The sequence below is a fragment of the Thunnus albacares genome, chromosome 22, assembly GCF_914725855.1.
Source record: "Thunnus albacares chromosome 22, fThuAlb1.1, whole genome shotgun sequence".
Classification (NCBI taxonomy): domain Eukaryota; kingdom Metazoa; phylum Chordata; class Actinopteri; order Scombriformes; family Scombridae; genus Thunnus; species Thunnus albacares.
Window position 1 is genome coordinate 26,587,492 of NC_058127.1, and position 17,347 is coordinate 26,604,838.

General features: G+C 38.0%; 1 protein-coding gene across 1 annotated transcript in view; it reads right to left on the reverse strand.

Moving 5' to 3' along the window:
- Window positions 1-11,886: 11,886 nt before the first annotated feature.
- Window positions 11,887-17,347, reverse strand: part of acox3 (acyl-CoA oxidase 3, pristanoyl) — a 28,950-nt gene continuing 23,489 nt past the window's right edge. Inside the window, exon 19 of the mRNA XM_044341618.1 lies at window positions 11,887-13,320. Coding sequence (XP_044197553.1) covers window positions 13,201-13,320 — 120 coding nt within the window. The 3' untranslated portion in view covers window positions 11,887-13,200. The remainder of the gene's footprint in view (window positions 13,321-17,347) is intronic.

Below are 17,347 nucleotides of genomic sequence, written 5' to 3' on the forward strand. Positions count from 1 at the left end.
CTCAGAAACTAAATTTGTGACTAAAAGTCCCTGTTGTGCAGCCCTGTTCGTATTTCCACAGCATCTAAGGGACCAGGCAGATCATGCAAATTAGACCCATGAGGAATTAACAAACTTACAGCAGTGCTTGAAATGTAGCATTCACACAAAAAACAACACAGATTTGTCATGTTCTTTGCATGAGTTGGATGTAATGAATGAATGAAAAGGAAACTGATACTAAGAGCTTCTGTCTTTAGAGTGAACCATCAGCTGAGTGTTTGATGGTTATTTATTTGTGCTTTAGAACTGAACCGCTATGAAACAATCCGAAAATAACATTTTATTTCTCTCATTCACTGGCTATCGCCGTTCCCTCTCTTCATTCACTCTCTAGCTCACTCGACCACTGCACACACACTCTCTCTCTCTCTCTCTCTCTCTCTCTCATTTGCTCACACTCTCAGCTCACTTGCACTCTCTCTGTCTTTTTCTCTCGCTCATTTTTAAAATGAGTCAGGAAGCTGACAACAAAGCCGAACTTTACTTTTAACGTTAACGAAGAGAAATGTCCTCCCCTCGTCCTAAACTGCTCCTAAAGTGATACTAGAGTACTTTCTTGTTTTATGAATAAAGCGTTACACAAGTTGAAGCAGCCATGCTGTGTGTGTTTGACCAATCAGCAATGGTCATCCCTTTTTGGGAGGTAAAACAACCTCCCTGGTTGAAAGGAACAGGTAGAGGGACTGAGTTCCTCAAAAGGTTCTTAATCCCTGGGGAAACATAGTTTAGGTCTGTTTCCACTGCATTTTGTTTCATTTCCTTTGTTTTGATACACCAACTTTACCACCTCCATTTTTTTTTTTATATTTCGAATTTCCAGAGATTCCACTTGCTGTTTTTATGCGCAAAATCAAAATGTGCATAAAAATAGGTGGATTAAAACATACTTTTTGTCCTTCATTCTGCTTTTGTTTACACTGTTGTCCTCTCTATCTATCTATCTATCTATCTATCTATCTATCTATCTATCTATCTATCTATTCATTTTCATCCATCCACAACATCAGTCTCCTGTTTTCCTTGGAAAATTCTGACAAAATTCATCCATATTTTCTGTGCTATTTTTCCATTGGCTGAACAAAAACATTTCTTAACTTTTGACTGGGTGGGCAAGACACATGTTTGGGTGGGCTGAGCCCAGCCCTGCTCATAGCCACCACCAGTCGTTAGGTACTCTTGAAAGGATTGCCAGTTGTGCAGTTAATCGTGATTGGTTAATAGAGGTGTTGTAACTTTGCATAGTTCACCACAACTAATTTGTACATGTAATTGAGTAAAAAGGCTGTAGTTATTGGCATCAATATGGCAACTTAGCAGTACCTGTGTTAAGCACTGCAAGGAGGTGGGTTTTGGTTCATTTCATATCTTTTTCTGAGAAACAGAATTCTGAGAATATGTTCTCAGAATATATGATATGGATGTTTTGTTGCCTTGTTCTGCATTTTTCCAAGTAAACTGTTGATTGTTTGTAAAGATGTGCAAAGAGCTGGGGAGTCTGTTACTAGTTTAACTACATTTTGGTAACTTAAAATAGCTACTTTCAAAATCAGGTAGATGAGTAGTCCAACGCTACACTGCTATATTTTCTTTTCTTTTGAAGAGACCAAAAAGCTCAGAAAGGACTGGACTGCATCCTGTCTGTGCTACACCAGATTCTTCACCTGCATCTCCCAGTCTTCTGATTCAGGAGATAATCAAACAGGATGCTGGTTTGACTGTAGCACCAAGTCTCGGGTCCTTAAAAGTTATAGTTATAGAAAGCTCCAGGCACTGGGTAATTAATTTTCTGCAATGGAAACTGGGCTAATAAATACATTAGGACAAGCTTGAATACCAAATGGTGCTGTGTTAGTTCAAATTTATCAGTTCAGTCACTTTTATCACCTCTGCTTTTGTTATTTAAGGCCTTCTTTCAGTCAACTACAGGCAGAAGAATCAGTATGTGTGTGTCTGTGTGTGTGTGTGTGTGTGTGTGTGTGTGTGTGTGTGTGTGTGTGTGTGTGTGTGTGTGTGTGTGTGTGTGTTCGTGTTCATGCATGTGTGTGTCTCATCTGCATTCTCTAATCTGAAAGGTGTGATCTTCAAAGGGCTACACCATTGCTCACTCTTTGTCTATGGGTGTATAACCAAATTTTCCACAGCCAGTTCCATGTCATGTCAAAGATGAGTCAGCACTCCTTCTGACACACACGCACACTATAAAAGTATAACTCTCCTCTCTGTTACGACCCTGTGCCCTTGTGTCTTGTACAGTTGACCACACTTTGCTCCATGTACCATTTCTCATTAAAATAGGATCTTAGGTTTGTTGACTTTGGCCTTCAATCAAATATTAGACAATCAGTGTGATTCACTGTTAATATGGACAGTCCTACTTGACCACAACTAGTGAGTGCTGTTTTTATTTTGTATTATTTGTACAGTATGTCAGATGTTTGACCCCAATCAAATCAAATTAAAAGATTGTAACATAGGCCCAGCAGCTTAATTCCAAAACTGTTGACATTGATATTTGCCTTCTAAAACCCTTATTGAAATTGATGATTGTCACCACCATTGTATCCTTTGCTGGAAAAAAGACCTTCACAAAGGAGTTTGTGCTATCTGAGCATATCATCACTGAAAGAAATTGGTTGTCAACGGGACTCTTAACCTAGATCTTAATCCCGAGCCATCCAGAAATAATCAGACTGTAGACATGTGCATGACAATAAATGTTCCAGTCGAACAGTGTCACTAATGAGTCCCATTTCAGAGGTTGCCACCTTCAATACTGAGTACATCATTAAGTGCTTGTTCACACCAAAAAGTGGCACAGCAAAATTCGCACATCCAGAATACGTGGTGCCAGACGTTTGCTGATGTATTGGTCATTTGGGAGAACAGATAATGTTTATTTGGCAAGAAAGACTTGCTGTCCACATCTTTGGTGGCTCTTTGTTGTCTATAGCAGAAGGTATTAGAAGGTAGAAGCTCACCTCACAAAGTTGTTATGGTGAAGGTTTTACAAACAGTCGCCCATTTACACAGCCAGCAGACACACAGAATTGCATCTGAAGTCATGCTTCTGGCCACCAGTCAAAGGCACACCCAATATTCACTCTCCTTTTAGCTCTGGTTTGGTCTCCACAATCTCGTGAGACAAATTTTTGTCCTTTATGCTGTGTTCACCCACTAGATGCTAATTTTGTCTGTCTGCTGGTTGGTGCCTCTGCTGTATTTGGTGTACATGGGGTTTACCAGAGATTTTTAATAGAAACAAGATTGATGAAAGCAGTAAGTGTGAATCAAGACATTAAAGTTACAAGTTAAAGTAAAACCAAAACAATGAGCTGAAAGATGTTAAAAAGCTCTGTAGAGCTGAGGGGAACTGCAGAGTTGGTGATAATTCTTTGTGGGTTTGTCACTATAAGCAAAACCTTTCACATTATATATAATAATTTGATCCATTGCTAATATGAAGATATTGATTAGAGCAGCTTTAACATTCCTTGGCAACAGACTGCTGGTTAGATTGCTCACTACTGAAACCACCAAAAACCTTTGTGCTCAAGTTAAAAACATCCTGAACCTATCTCTGTACTGGACACAGAGATGAAACTGGACCTTTATTTGATTGAGGGAGTTAAGGCAAACAAAAGCATCTTTCAACCAACATCAGTGAATCACTTATGCTGCAACATGCAGTTGATAGACTGTGACACAGTTGCAAAACCTTTTAAGATAGTGTTTATGTCCAAAGATATCCAACATTGTTATCTTATCTCTGGTTTAAGGTTGGTATGCTCCTTTAATGCTGTAAGTTGTCTTTCCATAACCAAATGTGAACCAAATGTGTATTGATTTAGTTGAAATGATGTATTCTGTTGGAATGAAGTGCACAAAATGTGAGTGTTTTTTTTTACATTGTCTCACCACTGCTGCTGCTGTGGTTCAAAACTATTTGTGCTTTTAGTATGAATAGATGCCTGCTTTTCTCACATCACCAAAACCAAATGTTTACATGTAAGTTGCCAACAAAGCAATGCTCTACATCAGCCTTTGGAAGTAACTTTTTCCACCAAATAAAGTTTTCACAAATGTATAATTTTGTTTTATGACATTTCTAATGTCTTGATGTTGTGATTAATAATTTTCCTCACCTTGAAATCTAGGTCATAGCCTAGGGATTGACTCATGGGACATTTTTGCAGGAAACATTTAAGAGCTATTCAGCACGGTAGTACAATACCTGACTGTGTGGAAACAAGGCCGAGCTCTCCTCATGGCCAGTCATAAACATTCCTGAGTGGAAATAAATCTACCTAAGCTGGAATGTAGAGAAAAAAAACACAAAGGAAACTGGGGTTCAGTGATAAAGTCACTGCAGACAGACGTTGATCGTTTTAAGCCATAATCACTCTTTCCCTCCCAGCTCTTGACAGGTCATGAGTTTATTTTTAACACAGTGGGTAGTCTTGCACAGTGCCATAGCCAGAGTTTTAGAAAAACTGAGGTCATGAATTTAAGTCCCTCAATGCACCTTCAATGTGCAGGCAACATCCAAGTTTTGAAAGAAGCATAGTGCTGCTTGACTAGGCCTTTTTCACAGCAGTCATTTTGACTTGTCATAGCAGGAAAAGCACAGGTGTAACTAATAACATAATCAATGGCTCTGTTCTATTCAAGTGTCCAAGTAAACTATGACAGTATGACAGTCAGTCAGCACACACAATACCAGGACCCTGAAACTGAAGCAGCTAAAATGGAATTCATCCATCATTCTTTTGATTATTCACACTTGTGTTTTTCCTACCGTCACATCAAAATGCCTTCTGTTAAAAAGGCCTATTAATTTTTTTTCATCAACATAATGAGACAACATTTTAATGAACCCATCTGTCTCTCATTTATTTTCCCTACAATGTCCACTTCTGCAATACAAAATCCTATTGCAGCAACTGAACCATGATTAAACTTTTGTGTGTTTCTGTTAAGGCTAATTAAACACATTGACGGTCTTGATTAAATATGACTTAAAAGGACTTATGATCTAAAATCTAAAAACCTTTTTATCAACAGTAAGGTATTGTGTAGGCACCAAAATCAGTCCTAGTTCTTTATTTATTTTTTGTTGGCCTAATAGTAGTCAAATATCAAGTCTAAACTTGTTGGAATCATCCTCTAAAATACTCTCCATGTCTAAGTGTGCAATTGAATGAGTTGAATAAACTTGGTGTCTGAAACCCCAAATTCCTAGGAAAATGCAGAGGACATGACCTCTGGATGGTCCTGGTCTCTCTCACAGATCTTAGCAATGTTTTCAGGGACTTATGGGAGTTAGTCAAACAGCTTGAATTTTCTATCTAAATTTTAGGCAGTTTGTATTCCTTGATTTCAGTGAGGTCCCATTGGAATTTGAATTGTTCAAACTTGAGATCATTATGTTTATTACCAGGTACTACCCTCCTTTTGTGAGCAAACATTCACATTATGTTTCAGCATGTAGGTATGTTAAACTAGACAGACTGGTCAGATTGTTGATGAATGTAACTGTAATGTGTAATATATCACTTGTAATAAAGGCCAGATGGCTATTTGGCCTACTTAAACATTACAGAAATTATGTAACCACCCACATCTTTTAAATGTAAGAAATTTGCAATTTGTTATGATGATTTTTATGTAAAAGACAAATGATCCAGCTAATACATTCACAAAGAAAAGAAAAGAAAAAAGTACAAAACATCAAAATTAACAGGGTCCATTTGAACAAACCCACTGCACTGTGAGCACTGGACTCAGCTTTTTTTTTCATTTTTTGAAGTGTGTCTTGCAGCAGATCCTGCAGCTGGGAGACATTCAGCAAATGATTTATGGTAGTGGAGTAACACTGACCTATATTCTGGACAGACTTGTATTGTAGAGAACTAATGGGAAACCAGAATGAAAGAAAAGTCTGAATGTTGAGGTGCTGAGGCAATGCAGGCAGACTGAATTCACCAACACTGTCTTTTCACTGTTATAGTAAAGCTCATTGCTTTTGCAAACTACATTTAGTTTGTTTCATCTGCTGAATACTTCCAATTTAAAGGAAATTTTCATCTTTATCCAACCTGACCTGATTAAACTTCTTACTTACTACATAATTTACACAAAGGGTGACTGCTGCTACTGGACATGGCCCTGTTATATAACCATACAGGTTTGATACGTAGCTCGTTTCTCAATCATTCCTTTTTGAAAAAAATAATCCAGACGTCTGCAGTATGATCTCAGCCAACCTTTAAAATACATACAGTAGGCTGTTGAACCCCAAACCACATGCTGGGAGAGTTTTCCAGTTGTGAGTGGTTTTGAATGTTGGCAGTCGACACAAGATATTTCACGTCCCTTCCTGGGAGTTAAGAGGCTTACAACAAAGCCAAAACAAATAGAATGGCTTTCCAGATTCCATGGATCCATCCATGGATCCCATACTGGTTGGGGGAGCCATGCGCCACTGGGCAACTTTCAAAGGAATGAACTGGGGCCCCGCCTCCAACACCGTATCCAGTTCTATTAATACATCCATGGGGGAAACAGCTCTTCTTCTTGTTGCAAGAACTCTGGTCATAGGAATTTGCCCATTCAGTCTGTGCTTTGTAGATTTGGAGAAGGCCCATAGGGCACTGCACAAATATGGGCTGCCACGGCCATTGCTATCCAGTATCTTGTATTACCAGAGCATAAGTTCTGTCCATTTTCTCTACAATAACTTAAACATGTTATTTGTGGGTGTTGAAGTTCACCAAGGCTGTTCCTTGTCACCAGTTCTGTTTGTGCATTTCATGGAAAAAATCCCTAAAATCCCACTGAGGAGTAGGGCGTTTCCAATTTGGTGAAGCCAGGTTTGTGTTTCTGCTTTTTGCAAAAGATAAAGGGTAAATGGCTGCATTTATATAGCGCTTTGGTCCAAAGCACTTCACAGTGTTTTTGCCACTCATTTACCCATTCACATGCACATTCACACACTGAGCTGCCCCGCAAGGTGTTGGCTTGACCATCAGGAGCAATTTGGGACTCAATATTTTGCCCAAGGAAATTTGTAAACCTATGGCTAAGAGAGCTTGGTAGTCACTGAAAAAATAAGACAAATTTTCTTTGTGTCTGGGCATACCCTTAGAGACAGGGTGAGGAGTTCAGATGTCAGGAAGGAGATAGGATTAGTGCCATTGCTCTTTCACACTGACAGGAACCAGCTGAGGTGGTTCAGGTACCTGATCAGGGTGCCTTGTGGGCAGCTCCCTGTAGACGTATTCCAGACTTCCAACTTGGAGCAGACCTGTGGCAGACAAAGACCGCTCTTAAAGTATTGTTTATCTTATATGGCCAGGGAACATCTTGGGATCCACCAGAAAAAGCTTAAAACTGGGTGGAGACCCAAAACAGTGACCCAGGAACATGTCAGGATCCTCTAGGTGGAGCTGGAGGACATGGCTGGGTAGAGGGAAAGCTGGGCTATCTTCTTTATCCTGGTATCACCATGACCTGGACCTGGATATATGGCAGTAAATGGGTGGACAGATGATAGACATGCCTACAAAACTTTTCCTGCTGTCTCCCCAACAGTCAAGAGCAACCCTATTTCCATGAGCAAACAGCCTTTAATTAGAGACCACATTATTCATTTGGGTCTAAAAGCACAGTTTCAAGCACTGAGGACAACCTCAATATGGGAAAAGCAGACATGGTTGTGCTGAGTCGTTCTGTGGTAGGTTCAAACAGGCATTATGTGGGGATACAGTGGCTATAAATGTAACATGCCGGAGAAATGAATGAGTGCCGGCCTATGAGACCATGATAACAGGCTTTCAAATTGGCTGCCAGTTGCTCTTGGCTTGGTTTCATGTGAGCTCCTTCTTAAGAACAGATGGATTTGTATTTTTATGTTATTATGCGTAATCTAATATGAAGTCTCAGGTATTGATACCACAATTAAAATGTTTGATTGCTGATACCTAGCAGTACACTATCTTTTATATATTTTTGTCATTTATTACAGAATTTTCTTTGATTTTGAGCTTTTTGTCAAAAAAAAGTTTTCTATGGCTTTAGCTATCTTGAAAGTAACTGACATGAACTTTCACTTAAATGAAAAGTCAATAAATTGAGAGTTCACCAGCATAACAATCATTTCACAAATGTTTTTATTAAAACAAGCATACAAGAACATCAGCAGTAACATAAAAAATACTGCCTGGCAGAGATTGACAATTGGTCAAACATGGGAAAAACTTGTATATGTGTATCTTTTGTCACATGAACTGGTAGAGGGGTGAATGGGCTTAGTAACAGTGCTGAGTCAGTGTAGTTAGCTGGATTTCAAGATATGGCACTGACTCAGTTGGTGTTAATATAGACATGCCATTGTATTTCCACTTGGTGATAAATCTCAGATCTTTTTTATGTCTCATACTCAAGTAGATTTTGAATAGCTATGTAACCACATCTTAAATGAGGGACACTTAAATATGTCTAATATGTTTAAAGAAAAAGCCTGGAGTGATGTTTATTGTGTTGTGCTGATGGACTTCTGTCCCTTGCAGAGCCTTTGTTAGCTTGGTGCTTTTCTTAGAGTTGCTTTGAATTGCCTGGGGGGTTACTCTGTGAAATGGAGTTGCATCAGTGTTGCCACATTTGACTGAACCTGTCAAATGGAACCTGAACCTGGTTTATTGTCCATCTGACATATTAAATAATACATTTTTTATCTGAATTGGGGTATAACATCATGTTAAAATAAAATGTATTCTGGTTATGATCAGATTTTTAGAGTGTCCCGGTTATGGGTTGTGCAAAACACTATATCCACGTTTCCGAAACCTAGATAAGGCCAGTTTTGGGAAACCTGGATATGCTAGCTGGAGTACTCCAATAGAAACCAGGATACTGTTGCATGTAAACACCTGATCCAGGTATCTCAACATTCTCTGCTTAGAGAGAAATGAGTGGCTGAGATGTTGAGGAACAACTGGACACGGATGATCAGACACCTGGATATTGTATGTGTACGGGGATATGGGTAACCACGTTTCTCATGCTCAATGTAAACAGCATGTCTATCATGTGTAGACATGTAGACATGTATTGTACAAATAGTGTCACACTTGTTTCATTTATACATGCTAAAAGTGATCTAATCCTGCCTATTTTCATACCTCTGGACATATGGCCAATCACAGAGTGAAGTGGTTGATTCCTGGATTGTTGGTTTTGTAAAGTTACAAATATTGCCAGAGACAGCCTCCCTGAAATCTGACATCAGATAGGTTTACCCAAAAAAGCCACCCAAAACCATTTTTACCTGCCTTCTGAAATATAGCCTAAAGTAGCCCAACTGGGTGGGAAACCACCCTGATGGAAAGTTCAAATTGTCCCAAAAAAGGTTGCTTCAGTTTCTTCTTGATTGGGCTAATAAACAGCTGTCAATATGTTTGTGTAGCCTAAATACATCCCTAACAATAAAGCTGTCCAAATCTTCCAAACTCACATTTCCCACAATAAATTACAAGTCATCTGACCAGAAACACAATTTTAAATCAAACTGAAAAAGTTCTACCATTCCCCTTCTCATCAAACTGACAAATAATGTAGTGTAATCCCTCATAATCCACTGCTCTGAAAGAATGCCATATGTAAGCGAATTGAACTGCTTTTTGGAGCCTCAAAAAGGGGGGGGGGGGGGGCATGTTTAAACCTTTTCTGACAAGACATTATATATTCTGATATGAATCACACTGTTGGCTATGACTCTTACAGCAAATCACTTTGTGTTTCACAATACAGAGAGTTATTTCATTCTGGTTTCATGGTTCATGAGTTATTAGAAAGCTGGCAAGAGGACAGACCTGAATTTACAGAACTCAAATCTTGCCAAAAGTTAAATGCAAATGAATTGCCTTTTCTGACAAGAAACTATATTATGTGATATTAATCACACTGTTGGCTATGACTCTCACAGCTTTGTGTTTCAAAATGCAGAGTGAATTATTTCATTCTGGTGTCGTGGTTCATGAGTTACTGGAAAGCTGGCAAAAAGACAGACGTGAATTTGCAGACCTCAAATCATTGCTAAAAGTTAAATGCAAAACACTGGTGAGCTTTAATTTATTAGTGTTATCTTTACTTTTTATTAATTCTCAGGGCTTACAGACTTCTGGGCTGAAATGTGAGATGCAGTGTTATGTCTTGAAGTCATTGATAAATTCTGTCTTCACTAATCATTTTAAGTGTCTATTTCTGAGTCCCCATGCCATCTACCCCCCCACACCCCCTTCCATCATCATCCTTTCCATTTTATCTCCTGTCTTCATCTGTCCTCCCTCCTCTCTTATTCCAAGCAACATCTTTATTTTGTCAACTGTCATTTCAAAGCCAACCTGTAATTTTGTGTTTTGCTTTCGGGGCAGACGGCTGATTCTATAAATGGTGAAAGTTTTGGGTCTTGACATGATATCTTGATAAATGGAGTGGAGCTTAGTGAGTTGGCAGTGTCCCAGAGAAACACACTTACTGTATGATCAGTGGAGGGGAAGTAATCAACTCAACTTTATTTACATTCACATGTTATTAGTTACTCATAAGGAGTGCAGCAGTAGAATAAACATCAATATATAGATAGCAGCAGCTTTGAGAGGCTGTAAGCTGCAGCGAGGCTAACATCAGCATGCTCACAGTTTGCATGCTGATGTTTAACAGGTATGTTTATCATGATTATTACCATTTCAGTAAATCACCAAACTTATTACAATTCATCCTGAGGGGAACATGAATGTGTGAACCAAAGTTTATAACAATCCATCCAACAATTGCTGAGATATTTCAGTGTGGACCAAAGCAGAAACAACAGAATAAAATGGCTAAAAATGCAGCAAAGTGTCCAAATATTTGTTTTATGCTCAGTTCACACAGTAATGTGGCTATTAAGAGGACACTAAAGGCTTGGATGAAGAGCTACTCAGAACTGCAATATTTCAAGCATTTTGAGCTTGCATGGCGCTCTTCCTTGAGCAGCAAAAGCTGAATTCTTAGGAACTGTTTGTCTAAGCCGTTATGTGTTCCTTTAGCCTCTTAGGGCTGGCATTCCTGCACAAATTAAAATTAAACATATTTTGAAATTTCTATGCATTCAACAACCTCCCTCCCTATTTTCTAGAGGCAAACTTAATTGGTTTAATGGAATTTTCTTCCAAAAAGTTTTATAATTTAAAAACAGTTTGGATGTGAGACATACACAAACACTTCCTTTCCAGACCACATAAACTTACTGTGACCCTGAGAGACAAGCAAAACTGGGTCAAGATGTGTTTTGATCCATGAGTGCATAAAACAGATAAGAATCTCCACTCTCCATAAACACAAGAGCCCTGTCTCTGCACAAGAAACCTTCAGTAATTCTGTGCTCAAACTCTACATTTAACTTTATGAACATTTAATCAATTTACCTGCTGTAAATGGAGGTTGTAATATCAGTTTGAAACTGAACTGTGAACTTAAGAGTTTAGAACAATCAACAGTGAGCTGGAAGGAGATGTGGGGATTTGGAGTCACTACTGAGAAAAAAACAAAATTGTAACCAAATTATACCTCTGATATAACTGATGTTGCATACAAGCACATTGTGTATATTACCAATATTTTTATGGCAATGATATATACATTGATTATTTTGAAGCTGTATACTATTATCAATATCATTGGTAAACACTGGAGAAGGTGGTAAAATAATTTGCTAACACAGAGACTAAATTCTAAATCTACAGGGAGCGACTGATGACAAAATACAGACAAAATACAAGACCGCACATATTGTGCAAAATAAAGTATTTTTGTAAATCTATTTAATTTGTATTACAAGAGTTGTGATAATTCTTTACGGGGTGATGAGGTACTGTGCATCATGTACAGTATAACACAATTTTCAGATTAATAAAAATATGACATCACATGATATGATACATTTCTCATCAGTCAACTAACTACTAATCACACTTAGAGGTCTATTCAGTTTGGGCTCAAATTAAGGTCAATGAGATTTTAAGCTTGAGAAGAAAAAAAAAATTGAACTTTTTAAGCCTGTCAAAAAAACAGAATGCGTAGAAAACATTTGTATTGGAAGAAAAATGTTGTGAATGTCTAAATAAAATGTATTAAAAGTACCAATGGTGAGATTGCACCTGAAATTTACTCAAAGTTCCCACACTGAAATGACACACAAGTACAATTTTTGACCCTGTATTTACAGTGTGTGCATGTGTAACTTCAGTGTCACACAGCAAGAGAACTGACTCGAGCTTCCACAGTTTGTTTTTCTACAACCACAAATCTTAACTACACCTTCATAAACTTAAACTGATTTGATATATACATGATATACAGACACTGGCTTTGAATTATTTTGAATCATGTCACAAGCTCAAAATATTATTGACCCTTTTTTGACCCCAAATATTGCAGATTGTTTGTTAACAGTAGAAAATTGTGTGAGATATGAATCTTTCTAGGCACTTGCAGTGATACTTGGTATGGCCATAAAAATAATTTTAAAATATTACAGAACAGATAATGAATGTCAGCTATTGAAATCCTGAGACACACATAGATTTAAATTAAAGCTGAAATAAAACAATTTTTAATCAGTACAGTAGTAATCAATTTCTCATTATATCCATGTGTAATACAAAAAAAGAATATTTCATGCAACTAAAATCCCTTCTGTCTGGTGGTTAGCATCACGACTAGCCGATTACTTATAGAAAGGTGATAGAACATTACTGCTTTAGGCTAATACAATGTAATTTCTCTGTCTATGTTAACAGAGAAGCAATGTAATACACAGACAGTGGACCCTGTCATGAAACCCAAAATATATAATATTAATTTCATTGTTATATAACACAATTTACAAAACAGATATATATGCTGTAGTAGAAATGCAATTTAAACTCAGCTGGACTTTAACATGAAATGTTGACTGATTTGTCAGGTCCTGTTTACTGTCATATTTTATGTGATCACAGCACTTGGAAGCATTAAGGTCTGTAATGTGAATGTAGCCATATAGGGAAGTCATTTAAAACTACATTGTTGGAATTTTTTAGGTCATTTTTCACTTGGTCACCCGTGTGTGTCTGGGTTCTAGAGTTTTGGACGCAGGGATCCGACCACAGGTTTGTCTGAGCAGAACTCTTTCCACCAGGAGGGGCGTTCCAGTACCTGGTTACCCTGCATCACTGTTGACCACAGGTTCTTATACAGCTGTTAGGAGGAGAAACAAGCACACAAGTCAGAGAAGAAGTGTTCACTGATCTGAAAAAGAGAATCCATACTGTAGACGAAGGACCACTTGTCTTAGACAACAGTTATGTATCAGTTATGTTTTGATATGAAAGAGCCTCCTCCCTGACTAAACTGAGTTGTCATCATTATTTCCTGTTTTACCAGTGACATCAAAACCCTGCAATTACACTGCCCATTGGATCCATACCAACCACACAAACAAGCAAAGCTGTCATCTCAGCCATACTATAAACATACTACTGGCCTTTGCAAACAGATTGAATTATGGGCCAGGAGGTCACTGTGTACGTGACCACAGATAAACAGGAAGTTTATGTGGTTGCACCACATTGAATCTGATTGATTCAGTCTGATGAGAAAAGTGTCTGAGTAATGCTTACTTAACTGTTTATCTTTGATTAGTTTGAAGATATTTCTGCTTTAAAGGAGCTGACACATTCAGACTACTACAGACAGACAGCGGGTAGCCTTTAATGACTGTTTTTACTGTGAAGTCTGATGGACTGATATACCGTTAACCCTTTGAACCCTCTGCTGTTTTCATCATTTACAGGCACAGCCAGGCATGCCATATGTGTTTTAGAATGTATTAAATGAAAAAAATAGTTTGATGCATTTCAAAATGGTTTGAGTTTTTTGTCTGTACATCAACAAGTTTTCAATACAGGGGAAATATTTGTATATGAAAGGATACAGGAGAGTGGAGAGGGTACAGTGTCTTTTATTTGTGATAATCTAAGTTCTAAGTTTTGGGGGATAAAGGCAGGAAGTAAGTAAGAAGCAAGTAATGTTACCATAAAGTCAGTGTGAGTTAGTTCTGGGCTACACAGTGTTCAGACTTGACTGGGACTCTAAAAGCCAAAATACACAGGGCACAGACGAAGCATGACACATCTGTTGCAACATGGCTACAGCAGAGCGCATTCATTATCATCAAATGAAGCGCTATTTTTGCACGACTGGTCTATTTTTTTTCTTCTCTTTGTGCAGCTACCCAGCCCTCCAACAGGTACAAACTACATACAACTGTGTAAAAAAACAAGTACAAACTGTTTAAAAATGACTATAAATAATAAATACATATAAATAAATAAATACCTCATTGTACCAGAGGCAATGCGAAGCAGCAGTGCAACCTTGTGGGTTTTTTTTACATTGCACATTAAAATAAATCAATCATATTAATGTGTATCCACAATCCTATGGATAAAACAATCAAGTTAATTAATTCAGTACCAGTTAATATAGCCTAAGCTTCCAAACCCTGCATAACCAACTGCATTAGTACTTGGCAAAACTCAATATGCACACAGTGACGGAGACAGAGTTGGTGTAGCAGGTATAAACCCTGCTCTGCCCCGCCTACATGATGTGCCGCGTCCGTGCCTGGTGTACTTCAGCTGTAAGGAGGAAGGACACATGGATGAACGTTTAACGAGGCAAATTGTGTCCATCAGGTGAGGTGAGTGAACCATGACTGTGTCAGGAATCCTTCCTGTGCTGTGGTAAGTGACTAGTTGCAGATGGTTAATGGATCTGCAGAGCAGACATGAGCTCCCCTTCCAGAAAACAGTACAAATAATACATCATGAATCATGAAAATGACTAGTACCCAAAGCTGGATTACCAGCCAGGCAGAGCAGGCAACTGGCCTGAAACCTCAGACACTCAGGGACCCCAAAGGCCTTATATATCTTGTGTGTCAGTTGGTTTGTGGTATATCGTTTGGGAATATGTAGTCTTGTAGATGGAACATTTGAGTCACACAAACAAATCCATTATTTTTTTATTATACATTTATGTTATGTTTCATTGTTTATTATGTTGTTATGTTATGTTTCATTGACTTTGAATTGACAAGCACTTTGAAAACCACCTTTGCAAATCAGCTTGATCAGTATATCAACTCAATATCATCAGTGCATGAATTTCAAAGAACAACAAGTCAAGTTTATTTTGACACTGTAAATGTACTGCTCAGTATTTATCATAATTCTTTAATAACCTTATAACTTTTTGTGTTTTGTGTTGTGTTGTGTTCATATTTTCATGGAAAAAAGAGTATCTTACAATATATACAATTTTTCCATCACATTTTTTAAAACTTTGAAATATCCATATTAGTATTTTCAAATTCAGAATTGGTCAGGCCATTCAATTGAGAATGAAGAATGAAGAGTGCAACAAAGGAATACTGAAGGTATATTTAAAGCTCTCCTCTCAGAGCTTTGAATAAAAATTAAAAGATGAATATTGGAAAAACTCCAAGGGTCTCCAATAGTCTTTGACTTTAATGAAATACCTTAGTATACTATTAACCTCAGACCCAGATAAAAATAGTTTCATATATATGCTTCCACATGTCCTGACAAAACAGCAAACTTCAACCTTCTGTTGTCTTTTCATGCATTTTCTGCATAGTTCTGCCCATTAGTCATCTGCCATACTTCCAATGCCTGACTTAATATACATATGTAAGACACTCAGAGAAACCTCTTAAATGTCTTGTTGTAGATGACTTGTAAATGTTTTTCGAGTAAGGAGGATGAAGGAGAAAGTTATACAGAAGAAACAAAGTCACTGACAGAATGACAGCCAGTGGTATCAGCAGATTTCAACAGATTTGCTGCAACAATAAACTTGACCTACCCTGAAGCTGACATTAAGTAATAGAATACATTGTGGATCTGCATGGCGCCTTTATTTCTCAGGAAAAACAAACATTAGTTGAACCTTCTTGTGAAAGAAAGATGTTCTCAGACAGTGCAGAGAGGGTCATCATCAACAACTGTCAAACACTACGCACTGTATGACTCTTTTTAAACCAAACTCAACAGTGTGTGTTTTCCTGGAAGAGGCAGAGAGAACAGCCAAAACTCTGCAGTCTTCTTCCAGTAATGAGACTGACCTGACCTGACTGACTACATGTCCCAGAGTGGGACTACAGGGGAAAAATTGCAGTTTATTTCGATTCATCGTGCTTTATACATGCATCTACATTGTGTTTGTCTGCCAGAAGCTCTGTCAAGATCTGTCTTAAATTGGCTTTTTACCCAGTTTTAAGCCACATTTTTATGATACAACTTTTAGATCTTGGTCGTTTTTCACTATATCTTTTAATCAGATAAAGTATTTTAGTCATCAGACGTCTGGATCTGTCATATCTTGGCCTCTTCCTTCACCCAAACTTCCAGACATCAGCTTTAGTTGCATTTGTCAGCTTCACATATGGCTAAAGGGATACTGTGAATCTCAAGGCATTTCGTTTGTAGACAACTTTCCTGAGGTGCCCAGATCTCTTCAGAAACAATAGACTTCACCCGAATGTGCATGGATCTTGGCTCCTGTCACTTAACATGGAGCTCACCTTGAAGTCCATTCAACAATTTTACAACTGAGGCTCGGTGAGTCTGACCCATTTTTAAGACACTGCTTTTGGTTTTAATATGCCAGTAGTAACAAGCAATAGTTGGCTTAACTATCACTGGACTAATCACAGGAATGTTGATTTAAATAACTTGATCATGAGTCAGACTGTTTGCTTGCCACAGAAGGAAGCAAATCAAAGGGTTATGAACCCGGATTCAAAACATAACCCGTTACTATGTTCTCTGCTTATCAATAGCACCACTTGCAGCTCTGGAGGTCGAGACTCAAATTCCGAGGAAACTCAGAACGTTGATTTTAGCATGCTAAGCTTTATGCATCGTAAAGGCATGGGAATTATTCAAATGAATGTGTGTAGTATTGTATCCAAAATGGACTGTATTAAAGTCTGGGTGCAACAAACTGACCCTGACATTTTTGTGTCTTCTGAAACATGGTTTTATCATTCACCCTCTGCACCTGCAGATGCAATAGATGTTTTATTTGATTTGAAATCCAGCTATGAAAATTCAGAACTTCTTACTTACTTATACTGGGTGATATGAACATTAATTGGTTAACTAACACTTTTGATCATCTAAATAATCTCTGAATTGAA